The 25,713-nt window shown below is 38.6% G+C and overlaps 1 protein-coding gene across 1 annotated transcript; it reads left to right on the top strand.

The window, feature by feature from the left end:
• The first annotated feature begins 20,116 nt into the window (after nucleotides 1-20,116).
• Nucleotides 20,117-24,018, top strand: LOC137501024 (adult-specific cuticular protein ACP-20-like). The gene is made up of 3 exons (XM_068227872.1): nucleotides 20,117-20,131; nucleotides 22,523-22,714; nucleotides 23,686-24,018. Exons 1-3 carry the CDS (start codon nucleotides 20,117-20,119, stop codon nucleotides 24,016-24,018), a joined length of 540 nt encoding a protein of 179 aa, XP_068083973.1.
• Nucleotides 24,019-25,713: the final 1,695 nt, after the last annotated feature.

Raw genomic sequence — 25,713 nt, forward strand, 5'->3', positions numbered from 1 at the left:
TCTAACTTGCTGCCTTTTTTATGTAGTGGATGGATTAGAGCAATCTTCCAGTCATCCGGGAGCTTTTCGGTTTGCCAAATGTTTCGGATTATTTGTGTACTTTCTCTGAGTGAATTTGGGCCTAAATTTTTCAGACGTTCAGTAACAATTCCGTCTTCCCCTGATGCTTTGTTGTCTTTAAGTTTCTTGATATGTGAATAAATTTCTTCTTGAGTTGGTGGTGCCGAATTTTCCGGTATGATTTCTGGCTGTACTTTCGGGAATCTCTTTTTGGGTTCTGGACAATTTTAAAGCTGTGAAAAATATGTAGCTAATTCTTGGCAGTTTTCCTTATTTGTCAAGGCTAGTTTACCATCGTGCTTCCGAAAACAAAGGTTCTGTGGGGAATATCCTTTAATTTGGTTCGCAAAGGTCTTGTAGAAATCGTGTGTGTTGTAATTTTTGAAGTTGTCTTCAATTGACTTCAGTTGGACATTGACGTATTTCCGTTTATTTTGTCTTAAAATCTTGGATACATGCTTGCGAACTTCGAAGAATTTCTTCTGTGTTTCTTCTGATTTGTTACAATCGTAGTTTTGAAATGCCTTTTTCCTTTCATCTAATGCGGTCTCACATTCTTGATTCCACCAAGGATGTTTTGGTTTCTTGCGAAGAGGGATTAGGTCCTTCGCCGTTACGATGATTTTAGTCTGGAAATTCTCCCAGCTCTCTGCAGGTCGTTTTTCCCATTCTTCTGAAACTTTGGAGTCCTTGATTTTGTGCAGATCAAATTTTTGAATGACCGATGTTTTCCTGTTGAATTTCCCTTTGGGTGTGAATTTAATTTTGATTCTGCTTAAATAATGATCCGAATATTATATTTTAATATCCAATCTTTATAATTTAGTCACATATGTTAAATCCGATATGAACAAACAAGATCGGATTTCACATCGGTCGGGACACAATAACGGTATTCGATCCGCAATCAATCAATCAATCAATCAATCAATCAATCAATCAATCAATCAATCAATCAATCAATCAATCAATCAATCAATCAATCAATCAATCAATCAATCAATCAATCAATCAACCAATCAATCAATCAATACTGATCTTCATTTAAGGCAGTCGCCCAAGTGGCAGATTCCCCATCTGTTGTTTCCCTAGCCTTTTCTTAAATCATTTCAATGACATTGGAAATTTATTGAACGTCTCCCTTGGTAAGTTATTCCAATTACAAGTAATGAAAATCATTTTATTTTCCGTATTGAAAGAATCTCAATAATGATATAAGAGAATTTATTGGACTCCAACCTATTCAATACATTACAGGATGTTAAAATTTTTAGTTAAACATCGTTAAAATGGAGACATGTTTCGCCCTCCATGTGGGGCATCATCAGTCATATCAAAGCACCTCAAAATTAAACCAGACGTCTGGTTGGAAATTATGAACATAATATGTAAGAAAGAATACATTAAAAACACGTACAAAGTCCTATCCTAAACGAAATAACAATAGACTAGTTACACATAGTAAAATACGCTAGTGGTTTCTTAATATTAAAATGAGGCCATCATATGCACAGTATAAAAATGAAAGTAATCAAAGTCCATATGATATTGAGTTCGATGGTAGTTCTACGTAGTATATACAAATGTTGGCAAAATAAAACACAATTTATAATTACTGTACACTTATTTATAATTGTTAAAATTGATGAGGTAAAACATTCCAATTTGTCTGTTTGTAATTTGGCTCCAACCAAAATAATTCGCCCTAGGATTCATGAGGTAGTCAACTCCGTTGGTCACTCTCTATTTGAATGGAGTGCACAGTGCAACTGAACAGCTTTTGTTGATTATAAACTGAGGCTGTGCTAAGACAGAGTTAAAACAACACCGGCTTCAAATGTGGATAGTTAAAAACATCATTAGGTTCTTCCTAGTTGACTAAAGGTTTGCGTATATTTTGTTGTTGAAGTGTGGGAAAGTCAGAGTTGTTGGTTGAATGAGCAACGGTCGAAAATGTTGTGCAGTGCAATCGGTGTTTGAGCTGTCCTACATGTGAGGGAAATCTGAAAATGGAGGATTTGTCTTAATTAGTTAAGTGAAATGACGGAAAAAGAGAAGAAAGGGGGAAATCATTGAGAAATGAAAAATGTGAAAGTTAAAAATTTACCTTGAAAGCTGTTGAGCTGTTACCTAATTGTTAGGAGGTTTGTGGGGCACTGGCTGTCGCTAATGTCCTGCTCCTCGTGTTGTACGTGTGACGTCTTAGAGGAGGGGAGTGGATTTGAGAAGGCGGGGCTGTGGGTATGTGACTGGCGCTTGGGGAGGAGTTGTGTGTATTGGAGGGAGAATAGGGGCGTGATGAGTTGAGCGGCTTAGTGGGGGTGCTAGGAGAGCTTGTTTTGAGGACGTTAACAAGTCTTTTGTCTTTCAGATTTAAACTATTGAGCGAAAATATTAATTGTTCGTAAAGAGGGCTTCGGTTGTCTATTGGATCATTTAAATTTTTATTATTATTATATTTTTGGTCCAAAAAATGTATAAATTTTCGAACTCGGTCATGAGCCTGCCTTTATCTAGTCTTTTCAAAATTTGGAGATCCTGTTCGATTGTGGTAAAGCTATGTCCGGTGTCTTTCATATGGATGCTCATGGCTGAGTGTTTATTGTGCTTTTGGGCATTGAAATGTTCTGCATATCTAATTGCAAAGCTTCCACCAGTTTGACCGATATATGAACTGTTACATTCAGCACATTTCCGTCTATAAATGCCAGAGCCCGAAAATTTATTGTTGTCCGAGTTTATCTTATTGTGGTTGAAAAATAGCTTTTGATTAGAATTATGGGTCTTATTGGCTACCCTAATTTCATGTTTTTAAAGGGGTAGCGATTTGATGTATAATGGGGTTAATGTAGGTGAATGATGCATATTTAGGCTTATTAATTTTTATTGGGGAGAGGTGTGTGGCCAATTTCAATTTCACTTTATTGATTATTTTCTGCATAAATGAGGGATTGTATCCATTGAAAACAGCTATTTCTTTTATGGTACTTATTTTTTTTAAAATTGACGGTTGACATGGGAATTTTTAACGCCCTGTACACTAAACTGTAAAATGAGGCTTGTTTGTGCGATTGTGGGTGAAGAGAATTTTGTTTTATGGTTGTGGGAGTGAATGAAGGTTTTCTGTGAATCTGGAAATCGAAATTGTTTTAAGGTCCTGGTGATTGTAATGTCTAAAAAATTGATGAAATTATTGTCCTCATCTTCTTTAGTAAACTTGATGCAATTATCAAGGCTGTTTAAGTAAGTTAGTATGTCTTCACTATTGTTGCAGCTTTTGTCTAGGAAGAACCTAATGATGTTTTTAACTATCTTCATTTGAAGCCGGTGTTGTTTTAACTCTGTCTTAGCACAGCCTCAGTTTATAATCAACAAAAGCTGTTCACTTGCACTGTGCTCTCCATTCAAATAGAGAGTGACCAACGGAGTTGACTACCTCATGAATCCTAGGGCGAATTATTTTGGTTGGAGCCAAATTACAAACAGACAAATTGGAATGTTTTACCTCATCAATTTTAACAATTATAAATAAGTGTACAGTAATTATAAATTGTGTTTTATTTTGCCAACATTTGTATATACTACGTAGAACTACCATCGAACTCAATATCATATGGACTTTGATTACTTCCATTTTTATACTGTGCATATGATGGCCTCATTTTAATATTAAGAAACCACTAGCGTATTTTACTATGTGTAACTAGTCTATTGTTATTTCGTTTAGGATAGGACTTTGTACGTGTTTTAATGTATTCTTTCTTACATATTATGTTCATAATTTCCAACCAGACGTCTGGTTTAATTTTGAGGTGCTTTGATATGACTGATGATGCCCAACATGGAGGGCGAAACATGTCTCCAGTTTAACGATGTTTAACTAAAAATGTTAACATCCTGTAATGTATTGAATAGGTTGGAGTCCAATAAATTCTCTTATATTATTATTGAGATTCTTTCAATACGGAAAATAAAATGATTTTCATTACTTGTAATGATAAAGCCAACCAGGCTAATAAAAATAAAAATAGATATCAAAACCTCAAAATCAAAATCGGTAAATTTTCAAAAGATATCTTATTCTTAAAAGAATGTTTAAGATTAGGTCTGGTGCCGAATTTCTTAAAATCAACTCAAAGGAAAAAAAAATTCCAACACTCAAATCTAAAGACGTCCAAAATAAAGTCAACACCATCTGGCTTAGAAATGAAATTAAAATAATGTATAGAAAAAAATCCCTATTAAACCTGCAGCTTTACCGGGAACATTTGATCACTGCTCAATCATTATCACCTCTCGAATGGAGCTCATACCAAAGACATATTGCACGTAAATTGCAGAACATATTAGACAAAAAACAAAAAACCTTAGACCACAAGTTGACATGTCTATTAGGAAAGAAACCTAAATCAATAAACCAAAACAACAATAGAGAAACTTTCACCCCCTCATGGAAAAACACTCCAACCACCTTCAATTTATCTAACACCACATTTTCGGATAATGAAATCAATTTCTTTGACCAAGGCCTAAAATATAATTGGCCTAGTCCAAATAAAGCCGAGGACATAATTACCACAATAGCCGAAGTTGAATCCAATATAAATAAACAAATTCCCTTCGACAGACAAAATGACGTGAGATATGAGATAAAAAAGAAATTACCCACCCTTGTAAAAGAAGTTTCCGACATCAATAATTTCACCGTTCTCAAACAAACCCACGAATTAAGAAAAAAGGTAGACACCAATAATGTTATAGTAACGAAAGCCGACAAAGGCAATGCCGTAGTCCTAATGAATAAACATGACTACGTCCAAAAAACGGAGGATTTCTTTTCCGATAATTCTTACTCAATAATTTCAAAAGATCCTATCTTAAAAACTCAGCGTAATTTAAAACAATCCTAAAAAATTCACTTTTTTATTTAATGAACACGAACATCAAAACTCATCAACATGAATCCCAAATTACCCACCGTCAGATCACTGCCAAAAATACATAAAAATGACGTTCCCATTCGACCCATCACAAATAGCCGAAATAGCCCAACGTACAAAACTTCTCAGTTCATCCAAAAATTCCTTAAAAAACACTTCACATTTCACAATAAACACCCTATTAAAAACTCAATAGAATTATGCGAAACTTTAAATAAATTTAATTTGCAGCCTAACCACATAATGTGTTCATTTGACATTACCAATATGTTCTCGAACATTCCCGCTAAAAAAAACTATCGAAATCATACGAACTAATCTTTCTAAACACAGCACCTTAAGTCAGTTAGAAATAGAAGAATGCTTATAATTACTAACTTTCGTCCTTCATAACAATTATTTTACGTTCAATAATAAGATATACAAACAAGAAGGTCTAGCCATGGGTGATCCCATTTCGGGAATACTCGCCGAAATTTATATGGACAACCTGGAAAATAGTAAAATAACAAACAGCATTAATGGTTTGTGTCTTTGGCTACGCTATGTCGATGTCACACTAGCAATAATAGACAAAAGCTGCAACAATAGTGAAGACATACTAACTTACTTAAACAGCCTTGATAATTGCATCAAGTTTACTAAAGAAGATGAGGACAATAATTTCATCAATCTTTTAGACATTACAATCACCAGGACCTTAAACAATTTCGATTTCCAGATTCACAGAAAACCTTCATTCACTCCCACAACCATAAAACAAAATTCTCTTCACCCACAATCGCACAAACAAGCCTCATTTTACAGTTTAGTGTACAGGGCGTTAAAAATTCCCATGTCAAACGTCAATTTAAAAAAAGAAATAAGTACCATAAAAGAAATAGCTGTTTTCAATGGATACAATCCCTCAATCATTCAGAAAATAATCAATAAAGTGAAATTGAAATTGGCCACAAACCTCTCCCCAATAAAAAATAATAAGCCTAAGTATGCATCATTCACCTACATTAACCCCATTATACATCAAATCGCTACCCCTTTAAAAAACATGAAATTAGGGTAGCCAATAAGACCCATAATTCTAATCAAAAGCTATTTTTCAACCACAATAAGATAAACTCGGACAACAATAAATTTTCGGGCTCTGGCATTTATAGACTGAAATGTGCTGAATGTAACAGTTCATATATCGGTCAAACTGGTAGAAGCTTTGCAATTAGATATGCAGAACATTTCAATGCCCAAAAGCACAATAAACACTCAGCCATGAGCATCCATGTGAAAGACACCGGACATAGCTTTACCACAATCGAACAGGATCTCCAAATTTTAAAAAGACTAGATAAAGGCAGGCTCATGACCGAGTTCGAAAATTTATACATTTTTTGGACGAAAAATATAATAATAATAAAAATTTAAATGATCCAATAGACAACCGAAGCCCTCTTTACGAACAATTAATATTTTCGCTCAATAGTTTAAATCTGAAAGACAAAAGACTTGTTAACGTCCTCAAAACAAGCTCTCCAAGCACCCCCACTAAGCCGCTCAACTCATCACGCCCCTATTCTCCCTCCAATACACACAACTCCTCCCCAAGCGCCAATCACATACCCACAGCCCCGCCTTCTCAAATCCACTCCCCTCCTCTAAGACGTCACACGTACAACACGAGGAGCAGGACATTAGCGACAGCCAGTGCTCCACAAACCTCCTAACAATTAGGTAACAGCTCAACAGCTTTCAAGGTAAATTTTTAACTTTCACATTTTTCATTTCCCCCTTTCTTCTCTTTTTCCGTCATTTCACTTAACTAATTAAGACAAATCCTCCATTTTCAGATTTCCCTCACATGTAGGACAGCTCAAACACCGATTGCACTGCACAACATTTTCGACCGTTGCCCATTCAACCAACAACTGACTTTCCCACACTTCAACAACAAAATATACGCAAACCTTTAGTCAACTAGGAAGAACCTAATGATGTTTTTAACTATCTTCATTTGAAGCCGGTGTTGTTTTAACTCTGTCTTAGCACAGCCTCAGTTTATAATCAACAAAAGCTGTTCAGTTGCACTGTGCACTCCATTCAAATAGAGAGTGACCAACGGAGTTGACTACCTCATGAATCCTAGGGCGAATTATTTTGGTTGGAGCCAAATTACAAACAGACAAATTGGAATGTTTTACCTCATCAATTTTAACAATTATAAATAAGTGTACAGTAATTATAAATTGTGTTTTATTTTGCCAACATTTGTATATACTACGTAGAAGTACCATCGAACTCAATATCATATGGACTTTGATTACTTCCATTTTTATACTGTGCATATGATGGCCTCATTTTAATATTAAGAAACCACTAGTGTATTTTACTATGTGTAACTAGTCTATTGTTATTTCGTTTAGGATAGGACTTTGTACGTGTTTTAATGTATTCTTTCTTACATATTATGTTCATAATTTCCAACTAGACGTCTGGTTTAATTTTGAGGTGATTTGATATGACTGATGATGCCCCACATGGAGGGCGAAACATGTCTCCATTTTAACGATGTTTAACTAAAAATGTTAACATCCTGTAATGTATTGAATAGGTTGGAGTCCAATAAATTCTCTTATATTATTATTAAGTTATTCCAATCCCTAACTCCCCTTCCTATAAATGAATATTTGCCCCAATTTTATCTCTTGTATTCCAACTTTATCTTCATATTGTGATCTTTCCTACTTTTAAAGACGCCTCTCAAACTTATCCGTCTACTAATGTCATTCCACTTCTAGGGAAAGAAGACAAAGAAGAAAGATGGCAGGAAAATATCCAACGGTTGTATCAAGGTGAAGATGTAGATAATTTGGTTCTGGAACAAGAAGAGGCTGTTGATGCCGATAAAATGAGAGACCCAATTAAGAGGTCAGAGTTTGACAGAGCTGTGATCTACCTAAATAGGAACGAGGCACCTGAGATTGATGACATTCCCTCTGAATTATTGACTGCCTTAGGAGAAAACAGCATGGCAGGGCTATTCCATTTAGTGTGTAAGATATATGAGACAGGGGAAGTCCCATCCGATTTTCGGGAGAATGTTGTTATACCTATTCCAAAGAAAGCCGGCGCAGACAGGTGTGAAAACTATCGAACCATTAGTTTAGTATTTCGTGCCTGCAAAATTTTAACACGTATTATTTACAGAAGAATGGAAAAACAAGTTGAAGCTGAGTTGGGAGAAGATCAATTTGGCTTCAGAAGAAATGTAGGAACACGTGAAGCAATCCTGACTTTACGTCTGATCTTAGAGGATCGAATCAAGAAGGACAAGCCCACGTACATGGCGTTCGTAGATCTAGAAAAGGCATTCGATAATGTTGATTGTACCAAGCTATTTAAGATACTGAAGGTGATTGGGATCAGACACCGAGAACGAAGAATTATCTACAATCTGTATAAAAATCAGTCTGCAGTGATAAGAATCGAGGGCTTTGAAAATGAAGCAGCAATCCAGAAAGGAGTGAGGCAAGGCTGCAGTTTGTCCCCTCTCCTTTTCAATGTTTTCATAGAACAGGCAGTAAAGGAAATCAAAGAGGAATTTGGAAAGGGAATCACAAGCCGATGATGGAAATGAAAACCTTGAGATTTGCCGATGATATTGTTATTTCATCTGAGACTGAAGAAAATCTCGAGAAACTGCTGAATGGTATGGACGAAGTCCTGGGTGAGGAGTACAAGATGAAAATAAATAAGTCCAAAACAAAAGTAATTTAGTGCAGTCGAACGAAGACAGGTTATGTAAGAAAAATTAAATTAGGAAATGAAGTCTTAAAAGAAGTCGATGGATATTGTTACTTGGGTAGTAAAATAACTACCTATGGCAGAAGTAAGGAGGACATAAACTGCATATTAGCACAAGCAAGGAAGAGCTTTCTTAAGGAAAGAAATTTGCTCACTTCAAACATTGATATAGGAACTAGAGAGATGTTTTTGAAGACTTTCGTGTGGAGCTCGGCATTGTATGGAAATGAAACATGGATGATAACTAGCTCAGAAAGAAAGAGAATAGAAGCTTTTGATATGTGGTGTTAGAGAAGAATGCTGAAGGTCAGATGGATAGATCGAATCACAAATGAAGAGATACTGAATATAACTGGCGAGAGGAGATCAATTTGGCTAAATTTGACGAGAAGAAGAGACACTGATAGGACACATCTTAGGACACCCAGGACTTGTTCAGTTGGATTTTGAAGGAAGTGTAGGTGGTAAGAACGGTAGGGGTAGACCAAGGTATGAATATTACAAGCAGATTAGAGCAGATGTAGGATGCAGTAGTTACGTAGAAATGAAAAGTTTAGCAAAGGATAGGGTGGCTTTGAGAGCTGAATCAAACCAGTCTATGGACTGATGACTCAAAAAACAACAATGTCATTCCACGCCATTTCTTCGCTGACAGCTCGGAACATACCACTCAGTCGAGCAGCTCGTCTCCTTTCTCCCAGTTCTTTCCAGCCCAAACTTTGCAACATTTTTGTAACACTACTCTTTTGTCGGAAATCACCAAAACAAATCGAGCTGCTTTTCTTTGGATTTTTTTCCAGTTCTTGCATCAAGTAATCCTGGTGAGGGTCCCATACACTGGAACCATACTCTAGTTGGGGTCTTAAAAGAGACTTATAAGCCCTCTCCTTTATATACTTACTAGAACCCCCAAACACCCTCATAACTATGTGCAGAGATCGGTATCCGTTATTTACAATCCCATTTATGTGATTATCCCAATGAAGATATTTCCTTATATTAACACCCAGATACTTACAATGATCCCCAAAAGGAACTTACACCCCATCAACGCAGTAATTAAAACTCAGAGGACTTTTTCTATTTGTGAAACTCACAACCTGACTTCTAACCCCGTTTATCAACATACCAATGCCTACTGTCCATCTCACAACATTATCGAGGTCATGTTGCAGTTGCTCACAATCTTGTAACTTATTCATTGATCTATAGAAAATAACATCATCCGCAAAAATTTCTTCCGCTCCTCAAATCATTTATATATACATAAGAAAACATAAAGGTCCAATAACACTACCTTGCGGAATTCCCCTCTTAATTATTACAGGGTCAGATAAAGCTTTGCCTACTCTAATTCTCTGAGATCTATTTTCTAGAAATATAGCAACCCATTCAGTCACTCTTTTCTCTAGTCCAATTGCACTCATTTTTGCCAGTAGTCTCCCATGATCCACCCTATCAAACGCTTTAGAGAGGTCAATCGCGATACAGTCCATTTGACCTCCAGAATCCCAAATATATGCTATCACTTGCTGGAATCCTACAAGTTCAGCTTCAGTGGAATAACCTTTTCTAAAACCGAAATGCCTTCTATCGAACCAGTTATTAATTTCGCAAACATGTCTAATAAAATCAGTAAGAATGCCTTCCCAAAGCTTACATGCAACGCATGTCAAACTTACTGGCCTGTAATTTCAGCTTTATATCTATCACCCTTTCCTTCATATACAGAGGCTACTATAGCAACTCTCCATTCATTTGGTACAGCTACTTCAACCAAACAATAATCAAATAAGTACTTCAGATATGGTACTATATCCCAACCCATTATCCTTAGTATTGTAACAGGAACGCCCGTACTTCAGTTTGTCGGAGAGCATGAGGAACGACAAGGCGTGTACGGCCCATGCTAAGAGAGTGAGAGAGAAGGGTAGTGAAAAAAAAATTCATGATTAAGTGGATCCTTCAGTTTATTCAATAGATATGCAAGAATTATGTCACCTTTTACAGCTGAATCGTGGAGTTGTCCCTGGAGGCCTGGAGAGGACGTCGTCCTGCGGCGGCTGCGTCGTCTTGCGGTCGGCGTCGGCGTTGTCTTCCGTTGTTGGGGTTTTCTCTGTATTAGTGTTGATGACTCGAACCTGAGGCAGGAACGGGGAAATGTGGAGCTTCCACATTGGACGTCATGGGACACTGGTGTGACACTTCTCTAAGGCGAAGCACGCCGAAATAGTTCCCACAGTCAATGATGTTGAACGCACTTTAGCGGCAAGGATAAAGTTAGAGTCACAGTTCCACGAGGATAAGATGGAAGGAATTATCGTATTTGGAATAATAAACAAACGAAAACAATCTAGGACCTTCCGAGGTGCAATGATTAAGCACTTCATAAAGAAAATTAAATTTACCGGGTACAGTCTCTGCACTGTACTCCATCAGCACAATACACTTGTTGAAATAAATGACAGTCCAAGTTCCATTACGTCGTAAATTTTAGAAGATTATCACTGGCACTTAAGATCATACGTGATTCTGAACAGGTTATGATGGGAATTGACATGGTTCCTCGGAAAAGAAATCACGATACTGCATTCCACTGTCTTTAAGAGGGAATGTTGGCACAGTTTATGCGAGAACACAGTCTTCAAATGAAATCAAGGCTGGCTAGAAACACTACCGCTGTTTTCACACAGTCTTTAAATGAAATCAAGGCTGGCACAGTTTATGCGAGAACACAGTCTTTAAATGAAATCAAGGCTGGCTAGAAACACTACCGCTGTTTTCACACAGTCTTTAAATGAAATCAAAGCTGGCACAGTTTATGCGAGAACACAGTCTTTAAATGAAATCAAGGCTGGCTAGAAACACTACCGCTGTTTTCACACAGTCTTTAAATGAAATCAAGGCTGGCACAGTTTATGCGAGAACACAGTCTTTAAATGAAATCAAGGCTGGCACAGTTTATGCGAGAACACAGTCTTTAAATGAAATCAAGGCTGGCTAGAAACACTACCGCTGTTTTCACACAGTCTTTAAATGAAAGCAAGGCTGGCACAGTTTATGCGAGGACACAGTCTTTAAATGAAATCAAGGCTGGCTTGGAACACTACCGCTGTTTTCACACAGCCTTTAAATGAAATCAAGGCTGTCACAGTTTATGCGAGAACACAGTCTTTAAATGAAATCAAGGCTACGGAGAAAGCTTTTAACACGAACGTTCTGAACTCAAGTATACAGCCGGACCGAGTGACGATTATGTCGCGACGTGCTTACTTGCACACACTCACTGAACTCACGGCTTACTGCCGACTCCATTCACTCACTGCCTACGGCACACTGCACACTCTCTCTCTGCCTTACCCCAGGCTGGCGACTCGCTTATATTGCCGAAGGCCGGTGGGCGTGGCTACACATGTGGGCCCCAAGAAAATTTTATATCTTGGCCATCTTCACACCGATTGACACGAAATTTTGGCTAGCAGCGTTCATTATTCCTGCCTGCAAGGTGACGTTATTGAAAAATTGAGATTATATTTCGTTCATGCAGCAATGCTATGGAACACGAAGGAACCTTCTGCGTGACGTCGCTTGTCCTTGGCCGGTGTTCTAGAACATCGCGAGCTTGCAGCTCCCACTATGCCAGTGTGCTCGGCGCAAGTTTTAAATGCTTACGGCCGGGTGTTAGCGAGCTCCTCATAATAAAAGAATGAAACGTGAATGCTCGTAGGGCGTTCCCGTTTCAGTATATCTCTAGAAATCTGATCAATTCCAGCCGCTCTTCTAGTTTTCAACTTTTGTATCTTATTGTAAATATCATTGTTATCATATGTAAATTTTAATACTTCTTTAGCATTAGTCACATCCTCTTTTTGGACATTGTCCTTGTAACCGGCAATCTTTACATACTACTGACTGAATACTTCTGCCTTTTGAAGATCGTCACATACATACTCTCCTTGTTCATTAATTATTCCAGGAATGTCCTTCTTGGAACCTGTTTCTGCCTTAATATACCTAAACATACCCTTCCATTTTTCACTAAAATTTGTATGACTGCCAATTATGCTTGCCATCATGTTACCCTTAGCCGCCTTCTTTGCTAGATTAAATTTCCTAATAACTTCCTTCAATTTCTCTTTACTTCCACAGCCATTCCTATCTCTATTTCTTTCCAATCTGCACCTCCTTCTTAGTCTCTTTATTTCTCTATCATAATAAGGTGGGTTTTTACCATTCCTTACCACCTTTAAAAGTACAAACCTATTTTCACATTCCTCAACAATTTATTGCTTTAAACCCATCCCAGAGTCTGTTTACATTCTTATTTACCGTTTTCCAACGATCATAGTTACTTTTTAGAAACTGCCTCATGCCTGCTTTATCAGCCATATGGTACTGCCTAACAGTCCTACTTTTAAGACCTTCGTTTCTATCACATTTATTTTTAACTGCGACAAAAACAGCTTCGTGATCACTAATACCATCTTTTACTTCGGTTTCTCTATAGAGTTCATCTGGTTTTATCAGCACTACGTCCCTCTCGTTGGTTCGGTCACTTTCTGAATCAGCTGTCCTTCCCATATTAGCTTATTTGCCATTTGCTGTTCATGCTTCCTGTCGTTCGCATTTCCTTCCCAATTGACATTTGCTAAATTAAGATCTCCCGCTATAATCACATTCTTTCCATGTCGTTTCCCACATAGCTGATTATATTATCAAATAATTCTGAATCCGTGTCAGCACTACCCTTTCCCGGTCTGTACACTCCAAAAACATCAAGATGGCTATTATGTTTAGAAATGAGCATCACACCTAGAATGTCTTGTTTCTCATCTTCTTTTTCGTAGGTTACAAATTCTTCTTTCACCAGCATGAATACTCCCCCACCCACCCTTCCTATCCCATCTCTACGATACCCACTCCAGTTCCCTGGGTAAAAGTCTGCATCCATTATATCATTTCTCAGCCATGATTCAACTTTTATTACAATATCTGGTAAATATACATCTATTAAGTTACTTAATTCTATTCCTTTTCACTTCATTTCGTACTGTCATTAATTTTGAGGGACACCATGTCCTCCCCAGATAAATCTCAAATCCCATGACAGCTCGCGGCTGGGAATCTCCGTCCAGTCCCTGCGAGTGATAAATTATCCCTTCCTTCTCATTTGAAGTCCATTTATTAAACTGGAACTCTACAAAATATTTATTTATTTATTTATTTATTTATTTATTTATTTATGTATTTATTTATTTATTTATTTATTTATCCTCGGTGCGTGGACTCTTCTGCCACTCATAACAGCGTAATCGGCATATAAATTCGACGTAGGCCTCGGGATTCATCTATTTAACATCAACTTCAGTACGACACAATTTTATCTCATGCCAGATTTTTGACCCGCTCGACTTCCAAAATTAAAAATGGGCTTAACCTACTCTGGGCCTTCAACATAGCGTGATCATCATATACAAGTGCCTGTATCGCATATAAACAAATTATATCGATTATTATTGAGTCCAAAACATTAACATAACAAATAATATTAGAATCAAATTTACTGCCCGAATTATTTTCCATGTGCCACATGTTGTCTCCACATTTAAATTACTTTAACTTGCAATCATTCTAATACCAGGCTCGTGCCTTGTTCTCAAAGCATTACATTTAAACACTCATTTTGACACAATCCTGGTCCATTTATCACTCCGATACTCCTATTAATTATTATTATTGTTGTCCATCAGCGAAACTTAGCGTTACACATTATCATTGAGATTTACAGACAAACAATCGGACTTCAATCGAATCCCACAACATTTAAATTCACTGGTAACCCACTACCTCTTGATAATCGTCCAACTTGCCTTAAAATCTACAAAATTTACGATAAACTTATCTAAGACAGACAAACACATCTGGAGCATTTCTAACATGAATCTCAATTTACCTTCACATGAAACGTGTTCCTGTACAATCATGAACACTTCGAGCACTTGAACAAACAAAATCAACCCTAATCCACTCTACTAAATGAATCAGGAATATTATGAGTGCTTGATATACATACATACATTATCATTATAGACTGTTATGCCTTTCAGAGTTCAGTCTGCAAGCCTCTGAGAATTTACTAAACGTCACCACAATCCTCGATTTGCAACTAGTGTTGTGGCCTCATTTAGTTCTATACCGCTTATTTTTTAATCGTTAGAAACCGAGTCTAACCATCCTCGTCTTGGTCTCCCTCTACTACTCTTACCCTCCATAGCAGAGTCCATTATTCTCCTAGGTAACCTATCCTCCTCCATTCGCCTCACATGACCCCACCACCGAAGCCGGTTTATGTGTACAGCTTCATCAATCGAGTTCATTCCTAAATTAGCCTTTATCTCCTCATTCCGAGTACCCTCCTGCCATTGTTCCCACCTGTTTTACCAGCAATCATTCTTGCTGCTTTCATGTCTGTTACTTCTAACTTATGAATAAGATATCCTGAGTCCACCCAGCTTTCGCTCCCGTAGAGCAAAGTTGGTCTGCAAACAGACCGATGTAAAGATAGTTTCGTCTGGGAGCTGACTGCCTTCTTATAGAATACTGTTGATCGCAACTGCGAGCTCACTGCATTAACTTTACGACACCTTGATTCAATCTCACTTACTATATTACCATCCTGGGAGAACACACAACCTAAATACTTGAAATTATCGACCTGTTCTAGCTTTCTATCACCAATCTGACATTCAATTCTGTTGAATTTCTTACCTACTGATATCAATTTAGTCTTCGAGAGGCTAATTTTCATTAAAGTATGAAGGCTTTCACGGCCGGTAGTCGAATCGTCTGGGAGAAGCGAGAGGAGTGGACCACGGCATAACAGCCCGGAAGATTTTTATTATATGCTAATTTTCATACCATACTCATTGTACCTATTTTCAAGTTCCAATATATATATATAATTTTTTTTTTTGCTAGTTGCTTTACGTCGCACCGACACAGATAGGTCTTATGGCGACGATGGGACAGGGAAGGGCTAGGAGTGGGAAGGAAGCGGCCGTGGCCTTAATTAAGGTACAGCCCCAGCATTTGCTGGTGTGAAAATGGGAAACCACGGAAAACCTTTTCCAGGGCTGCCGACAGTGGGGTTCGAACCTACTATCTCCCGAATACTGGATACTGGCCGCATTTAAGCGACTGCAGCTATCGAGCTCGGTAATTCCAAGATATTAGACTGCAGGCTTTCGGCACAGTCTGCCATTAAGACCAAATCGTTAGCATAGGCCAAACTGCTTACTACATTTCCACCTAACTGAATCCCTCTCTGCCATTTTATACCTTTCAGCAGATGATCTATGTAAACCACGAACAGCAAAGGTGAAATATTAGAGCTAACTCATGTAAGTACCCTGAACCAAGAACGCATTCTACCATCAATTCTCACTGAAGCTCAATTGTCAACATAAATGCCTTTGATTGATTTTAATAATCTACCTTTAATTCCATAGTCCCCCAGTATGGTGAACACTTTTCCCTCGGTACCCTGTCATATGCTTTCTCTAGAGCTACGAAACATAAACACAACTGCCTATTCCTCTCGTAGCATTTTTCAATTACCTGGCGCATACTGAAGATCTGATCCTGACAGCCTCTCTGTGGTCTGAAACCACACTGGTTTTCATCCAACTTCCTCTCAACGACTGATCGCACCCTCCCTTCCAAGATGCCAGTTGCCTGGTATACTAATCAATGAGATACATCGATAGTTGTTGCAATCCTTCCTGTTCCCTTGCTTATAGATAGGTGCAATTACTGCTTTTGTCCAATCTGAAGGTGCTTGATATAATTATTTAAATATTTCTTTGTTCCTTTGTCTACCTATATCTGAATTGGACGAGCCGGGAAGCCGTGAATTAAACTTTAATTCGGCACATAATTTAAAAGGTATTTGCACTCATCTCAGCCTGTAGTCTGCTAGGCCCCTTGGCCCTTCTCCGTCTAGCACTGCATTCTGTTAGCTGTCATGTCAGCTTGAAGACGTAATGCAATGCACTTTGGAACTTCACAAATTTTTACTTATTAAAAAGTTACCGTATAACAATTTTACACTCAGAACTTATTTAAATGAAATAATGCACTCTGGCCTAATGTCTGACCCGCCTAATTCACGTATCTTCGTTCTTTCACGGCACCTAGGAACTGGTAATACTAACGCAATCACCTTAACGGCCGTCGCGCACTTGGTTTCCGAACTCGGCACTCCGTAATATTGGCGTCTTTGTCTACTAATGTCCGTGAGATTGACCTGGACTTGTTCCGAATCTGCAAGTCTTCGCAAATGTTTTTGAATTGCTATAAATTTTCCGTTTGGCAATTGCTCCTGGTATGTCTAAACTTTGTGGAGTCGATTGGTTGCACTACGTTACAGATGAATTAACAACTCGAACAAATGCTACAAAGTGTAGTGGTTACACGCCCTGACATCGTGGTCGCTCGACCAAAATTTTACAAGTGTGTACACGTACTGACATAGTAACTGCTCGACGAACATTTTCCAAGTTTCTACACGCACCGACGTAGTAACTGCTCGACGAACATTTTCCAAGAGTCTCCTCAGTCGCCCTGATCTGCTATTAAAGTGAATGTTCATCCCCTCTCCCAGTTCACAAGAAGTCACGTTAAAGTGAACAGTTCCATTTCCCCATTTGCCTATATGCAGACCTGCCAGTGGCTTGATCTTGGGAACCACTGATGTGATTATATGATTGTTGCCTCTATGTCAAATCTCGACTCATTTCGATCACTAGTAATTCATATAATTGCGAATATAGCTCCTGTATTCTTGGCGGGTAAATACGCGCCATTTGTGGAGTCCCTTGCCTTCAACCAATCAGCGAATAGCGTCACTAATTTCTAAGAATTATGGCAGTCAATATTCATTAGTTAATAACTTTTATTGTTTGGTCATGTTTTTAAATATTTCCTGATTTCGAACCGGTAATCAGTTTTCCCTTATAAATTTAATCAATGAAGTTACATGTGATAGTGCCTCCTATAATATGAGGTTGGCTTGGCTGCTTCTCCCCGGCGAATTTTACTATTGGTCCATAGACGTCGTTTCCAAGAATCTTGCGCGCCGTAATTTCCTTGTTCTAAATATCACTTGACCCCCAGGTTCTAGATTTTCCATTGACTCGGAAATAACCATCCCCTTTGCGTTTCCAACTTGGCAATAATTTCTGGGAATACTCATTTTGCTGGCCATTGTGTTTCATAATCTCTAGTGGAGACAAAAGTCTGTGGTAGGTTTCACAATGCCTTCCGAACTGGTCAGTAGGCCTACAATATACAGTATAATGTGAGATATTCTGGCTTAGCGAATATTAAATATGTTCCTTAATAATTGAGTGAAGCTCGAACCAGCCCACAGATCCACGTAAAAATTCATTACCTTGCCGTTAATCGAATTCGGGGCCTCCGGGTAACAGACAGGCAAGCCATCCCTAAACGCGGGGCCCCACAATCAATTTCCAACATCTTTGAAATCACTGAAGAGGAAACTACAGTAGGTGGAAGATCGATAGGGAATCTCCAGTCTGGGCGACAGTCCTGAATGCAGATCAGTGCTTGCTGATTGATTGATTGATTGATTGATTGATTGATTGATTGATTGATTGATTGATTGATTGATTGATTGATTGATTGATTGATTGATTGATTGATTGATTGATTGATTGATTGATTGATTGATTGATTGATTGATTGCCGAGCAAGTGACCGTGCGGTATAGGTCACGTACCTATCAGCTTGTATTTGGAGATAGTGGGTTCGAAACCCACTGTCGACAGGCCTGAAGATGATTTTCCGTGGTTTACCATTTTCACACCAGACTGTTTCTTAATTTAAGGCCACGATCGCTTCCTTGCCACTCCTAACCCTTTCCTACCACATCGTCGCCCTATGATCCATCTGAGTCCGTGCGACATTAAGTAGATTGTAAAAATATTTTTATTTATTTATTTATTTATTTATTTATTTATTTATTTATTTATTTATTTATTTATTTATTTATTTATTTATTGATCATCAGGTATAATGGTCCGATGTAATAATGATAGGAGTCATTTTCATCCCAACTTCTACAATTCTATGAATATGAACGTGAAAAAAATCAGAAATTTTAAATTACCGTCATTTAATTGATGTTGTTCTTTGAGTCATCAGTCTATTAACTGGTTTGATGCAGCTGTCCATGTCACCCTATCCTGTGCGAACCTTTTCATGTCTACGTAACTACTACAGTAATCTGCTTCATATTCGTAACTTGGTCTACCCCTACTGTTCTTACCACCCACACTACCCTAAAAACCATCTGAGTAAGTTCTTGGTGTCTTAAATGTGTCCTATCATTCTATCCCTTCTCCTTGTCAAATTTAGCCAAATAGACCTCCTCTCAACAATTCGATTCAGCATCTCTTCATTCGTGATTCGATCCATCCATCACACCTTCAGCATTCTTCTAAAACACCACAATTCAAAAGCTCATATTCTCTTCCTTTCTGAGTTAGGTAATGTCCATATTGCACCTCCAAACAATACCATGCTCCATGCGAAAGTCTTCAGAATCATCTTTCTAATTCCTATATCAATGTTCGAAGTAACAAAGATATTTTTTAATTAAGCCCTTCATTGCTTGTGATAGTCAGCATTTTATGTCCTCCGCGCTTGATCCATCGTTGGTTAACAATATTCATCTACTTCCTGTAATACTTTACTTCCTTCGACTGCACTCCATTACTTTTGCTATGGACGTATTTCTTTTCTTGTATTCCTTCCCCAAGACTCTGTCTATACCAATAAGTAATTTCTCCAGATCCTCTGCAGACTAAGGTAAAATAACAACATCATCGACAAATCCTCCACTTTTGATTCCCTATCCAAATTCCTCTTTGAATTTCCTTACTGCTATTGCAGTAGATCAAGTGTAATTTTCAAATGTTAGTTCCGAAAAGGTTAAAAACTACAATGACCTCTAAACAGATAGCCCACAAGGAAGTACCGCCTGCCTGTAGCAAGTACGAGCTTAGTGAATGGAATGTAAATACTGTATTTCCATACCGTTCCACATGTTGCAGAGCGATGCAGTGGATAGAGGTCAGGTGACAAAAAGCCTTATTTCGACTGTCACGTACCTGCCGGTTCCAAGACTAAGAACAGCGACTCTTATGTCATTCCATTATCTAACTCGCGGTGCAGTATATAAGAGTTGAGACTGGCCATGCAAAGTATCACAACCTTGTAACCTCACCTCCCGCAGCAACATGAGACACCTTCTGGTAAGTAGCGCCTGCTTTGATTTCTTTCTGCACTATTTAACACGTGGGTAACGAAATATATATACGGTAAAATAAATCCTTTCAATACTAATAATATTATCACCTAGATCTGATGTATCCGCAATTTTAGGGTTAGGTTTTCCTACAATTTCAGCAGTAATGCCGTCTAGTAAAGATGAGTGGGAGTAGCGGGCGTAAAGTTACACAGGGGAAGATTAATGGTAGAAAATTGATGTCCAGATCCCAAGGTCGTCGGTTCAAAATCTGCAATGGTACTACTGCATAGGTTATTTCCAAATCTGTAAATCAAGGTTGGCTGTATCAAACTACATATAATGATACAGAATTTTCGATATTTAAATTTAAAAGGAAAGTTTCCCTTGGAAATATTTCACTGAGTTTCCAAAATATAGTTAAGAAACCACTTCGGCCCCGTAGCTCTTAGCACCCTTCATCCTTTGAATATTGCAATGGCAGTTATACTTTAATCTAAGTTAACAGAATTGTAAAACATGTCGATCTTCGCAAACCTGCGCTCTGGCATTTTTACGTGGAACTTGAATAAACAGATAAACAAACAAACATCATGATAAATACTCTAAGCGTAAATATTAATTATTATTATTATTATTATTATTATTATTATTATTATTATTATTATTATTATTATTATTATTATTATTATTATTATTATTATCGTCGCTTCACCACCATCCATGGGGACATTAATTCATTTCAATGTGACCTTTTTTACTTCGACCCTTGGCGTCACTAGTTTAATACTTGACAGAGAGTCACACACATGATATATGATATATTATAAATTATATCATCTATTAAAATGCATCATCTCGACAGATAACTTAGAAAATTATTGAACTGAGTTTATAACTTCTATTCCTTGGAATCGATAAGAAATGCTAGAATAAATGTGTTCTATATTCGAAGGTTCCGGTCTAGAAAGCCAAGAATAACGACCGAGAGGATTCGTCGTGCTGACCACACGACACCTCATAATCTGCAGGTCTTCGGGCTGACCAGCGGTCGCTTGGTAGGCCAAGGCCCTTCAAGGACTGTAGTGCCATGGGGTTTGGTTTGTTTTTTGTTTGGTTTTTTATAGTTGAAGGGTACGATGAAAACAAAGGATGGGGTGGTTCCATTTATATAAACGAACGGGAAATTCAGTGGTGACAAAACACTCTTTTCCTTTTCCGGAGATTCATTTATACGGTTAAAATTTACAAAAATTTGTCGGAGCTGCCCACTTTTCGAACAGCAAATACTAACTGAGTACTCTGTGTATTCTACTGACAGCCGTGACAAGGGGAAGAAGCACTACGTATTGAGCACAGTTAAGTGTCATATATATACTAACGCAACAGTAAATAAATACAGTGTCTACCCGTACAAATAGAAATTTTTCTCTACCGGTTTTCGGAAAACTAAGTTCACAACACTAAGTATCCACAAAAGTGTGCCGCTGAATAAAATAGTATTAATAATCAGTTTTGTTGAGTCTGTATAGAAAGAAAGAAAAAGGACTTATTTCTGTCATTACTGTGGATTACCATCATTCACCTTAAATTACGGTATTATGATACAACATACCGGACAATGTTGACTTTAATGGTAGTTGTTTACTATTGTGAATAATGAGCAGTGTTCTAAATGTGTTTCCTTCATTTTATGATGACTATAGATCATTATATAGTAATGGTAATCCCAAATGGCAAATCACGCATAAAATCGTTCTTCACGCACAGTCATTACTTTCACTTTCGGACGTGGAATCAATTCAGTGCTCTAAATAACTAGGACACTGTACAAAATCAAACAATGGATCGAGTCGCTCCGTAGTGTAACGCACTATCGAAGCGATGGCATTTTTTATACCACAATTTTATACCATTTCTTAATAATTGCTTTACGTCGTACCGACACAGACAGGTCTTATGGCGACGATGGTATAGGAAAAGGCTAGGAGTGCGAAGGAAGCGGCCGTGGTCTTAATTAAACTACAGCCCCAGCATTTGCCTGGTGTAAAAATGGGAAACCACGGAAAAACTACCTTCAGCGCTGTCGACAGTGCGGTTCGAACCCACTATATCCAGGATGCAAGCTCACAGCCGCGTGCCCCTAATCTCACGGCCAACTCTCCCGGCCATTCCCATACCATAATATCCGGGGATGTTAATGATATGTCAAATCATCAATACAACAGTGTATATGATTGACCAAAAAGGTCGATTCATACCGTTATTTTCACCGGACGATTTAGTTTTAGTTCATCCTTATTGATATCAGTTGAAATGACGCTGTAACTTGATAATCCGAGCTGTACAGTGACCAACGTGATTCCTTTATGAACTGGACACCTACTGTTTGTTTCAGACCTTGTCTGTCGTCGCGACGCTCGCTGTCGTCGTCTCCGCACAGTACGGTCATTCTACTGGGAGTAACTACGGTGGAGGTCACGCTGAGTCCTTCATCCACTTCGTAGGTCCTGTCATAGGACCTGCTCAGCCCATCCACGGTGTGGTCAAGGACAAACATGGACATGAGGAGCACATCGTCGACTATGTGGTGAGTTATAACATTGGTGTTCTATTTCATACTTTTGCAGACATCTCCACTAATCAGCTGTTGCTGCATACTCATATCTAAACTGTCTTCTTCGGACAGATCTCTCCTTCCCATGGTCTCCCTCAATATCTTCTCCCTGGTGGATAACAGTTAAGCAATGCTGTTCCTCCACATGCCACACATGTCTACAGCTCAGATGTTTAGGTGGTAATAGGTTAGAATGCAAACCGATTTGGCTAGTAGACTAGCCCGCTTTTCGGTACTATAGCGAGAGTAATATAACTTGCAGGGGTTCTCAAAGTCCGCACTCCTAAAATGTCTGCAAATCTCAAAGCAGAACGGTTGTGCAGCATAGACTATACACGTTACTCCTTTCAGTGAGTTTGCACTCTAACCTATTAATGTCTAAACATCAGCACTCCAGACATGTCCATACCATCTCACCGCTTGAGCATCAATCCTATCCTTCACCAGCACTATTACACATCCATTGACTAGCCCACACAAGTTGGAAGCAATTATGCTCTGCGATAATACACTCATTTCCAGAGCCTCAATCTTACCCCCTATATCTCTCCTACAGTGTAACCGTATGTCGGAATGCTTCCATCCGTAACATTCAGCCACTCTCCCTTTGTTTATCTGGATACGTGACAGCGTAAAAGATCTCAGTTAAAGATCTAATAAATACCCTTGCTTAACTTATCCTGTGGGATAAATTCGCGTTACACTGACCAGTCTTGTCCATTAGTGAACACAAATACTTGAACAGATTAACATATCTCACCCGGCCGAACTTCAAATTCAAATCCTCAGCTTGCTCACTTCCAACCGACAGATATTCTAATCCCCAGATTATATACCGTATACACTCATTCCACTAATGTTCTCATTTGGTAGTGTTAGGTTTTATCTACATAAAAATACACCACTGATATAAAGTCTCAACAATGTTTGTTTTGTATGACCAGGCCCATCCTCACTACGAATACAAGTACGGCGTAGCTGATCACCACACCGGAGACTTCCACGGTCAGCAGGAGTCTCGGGACGGACACAAGGTGGTGGGAGAGTACAGTCTCAAGGAGAAGAGTGGTAATGTGAGGACCGTCAAGTACGTGGCTGATAAGGACGGCTTCCGTGCCGAGGTGCACAACAGTCACCACAACACTCATCCTCAAGGATACAGCAGTCAGGGCGGCCATGGATACGGCAGCTCTGGAGCTAGCAGCGGCTACAGTCAAGGAGGCCTTGAAAGCTTTGGCGGTTCTGGTTACAATCTTGGAGGCCGTGGAAGTTATTAACTCTATGAACGGACTACTCACTCTCTTTCATCACAACACGACTGCTCATCCCACCTAAACACATTATCATCAAACTATCCAAAATTTCGCCCCTTATTTAGAATGACGAAATTTAAATTTCCCATACGAACTTCAAATGTTACACATCCACATCCATATTCGTTTTATATTTTTGTTAACTGTTGTAAATTGATTTATTTTATTATACTGTATATCACTTGTGTCAAATAAAGTCTTTTATATTTATAACAATTTTGTGTTTGTGTATTAATGAAATTACAAAGCATCAGATATTTTCTTTAATTATTTTTCCCACAATATATTACCCAGCTGCCGCTCTTTCCTTTTAAATAAAAAGAGGAACTTTTCTCTTAATATACAGTATGTGCGAGAGAGAATTGCTCTAGGAATCCCAGGCAAGTTCATGAGAGGGAGTCTTTCAGTAGCATCCTGTACTGTATGGGTCCAGAAAGTCACAGATGATTTTCATTCGTGGGCCTACAATGAAACACATTAACAAAAAATAACTATGAGAAATAAGGATTTTATGGATTTTATTGAAAATATCGTCTCTCAGAACAGGAATATTTCTCTTTATTCAGCGGATTGGTTACAGTACCTTGATTAGCACTGTCCGACTCGTTGGCTGAACGGTCTGCGTACTGGACTTCGTTTCAGAGGGTCCCGGGTTCGATTTACGGCAGGGTCGGGGATTTTAACCTTAATTGGTTAATTCCTACGGCACGGGAGCTTGGTGTATGTGTTGTCTTCATCATCATTTCATCCTCATCATGACGCGCAGGTCGCCTACGGGAGTCAAATAGAAAACCTGCACCTGGCGAGCCGAACACGTCTTGGGATATCCCGGCACTAAAAGCCATACGACATTTTATTTTCATTAGCGCTGTCAAACTGAAATTGCATTAATGTAATTTATGATGTCTGCCTCTATGGTGCAGTGGTTAGTGTGATTAGCTGCCACCCCTGGAGGCTCGGGTTCGATTCCCGGCTCTGCCACGAAATTTGAAAAGTAGTACGAGGGCTGGAACGGGGTCCACTCAACCTCAGGAGGTCAACTGAGTAGAGTTGGGTTCGATTCCCACCTCATCCATCGTGGAAGTGGTTTTCCGTTGTTTCCCACTTCTTCTCCAGGCAAATGTCGGAATGGTACCTAACTTAAGGCCACTGCCGCTTCCTTCCCTATTCCTTCCAATGTTCCCATCCTTACACAAGGCCCCTGTTCAGCATAGTAAGTGAGGCCGCCTGGCGAGGTACAGGTCTTCCTCCCCAGTTGTATCCCCTGACCCAGAGTCTGAAGCTCCAGGACACTGCCCTTGATGCGGTAGAGGTGGGATCCCTTGCTGATTCCGAGGGGAAAACCGACCCTGGAGGGTAAACAAATAAAGAAGAAGCAGTTTATGAGAATGGAATTTCTCTCTTAAGACTTAAATATAAAATGAAAACTAGAAAATTCTATAATGAAATTGACCTCGTACGGCTTAAGAGAAAATCACGAAGGGGAGCATGAAAATCTTAAAATCGAAAAGACTGCTTTATTATCCTTTGCTTATAAACTCGTGAGTGTCATATTAAACTAACCGACCCCTTGATGTAGGGGTAATGAGGCCCAAGGCTCTACGCTAAGGACCCTCGTGGTACCAACTGAAGAACTGTGTAAAACGAAGGGTAAGGAAC

This window comes from Anabrus simplex, chromosome 5 (genome assembly GCF_040414725.1).
Source record: "Anabrus simplex isolate iqAnaSimp1 chromosome 5, ASM4041472v1, whole genome shotgun sequence".
Taxonomy (NCBI): Eukaryota; Metazoa; Arthropoda; class Insecta; order Orthoptera; family Tettigoniidae; genus Anabrus; species Anabrus simplex.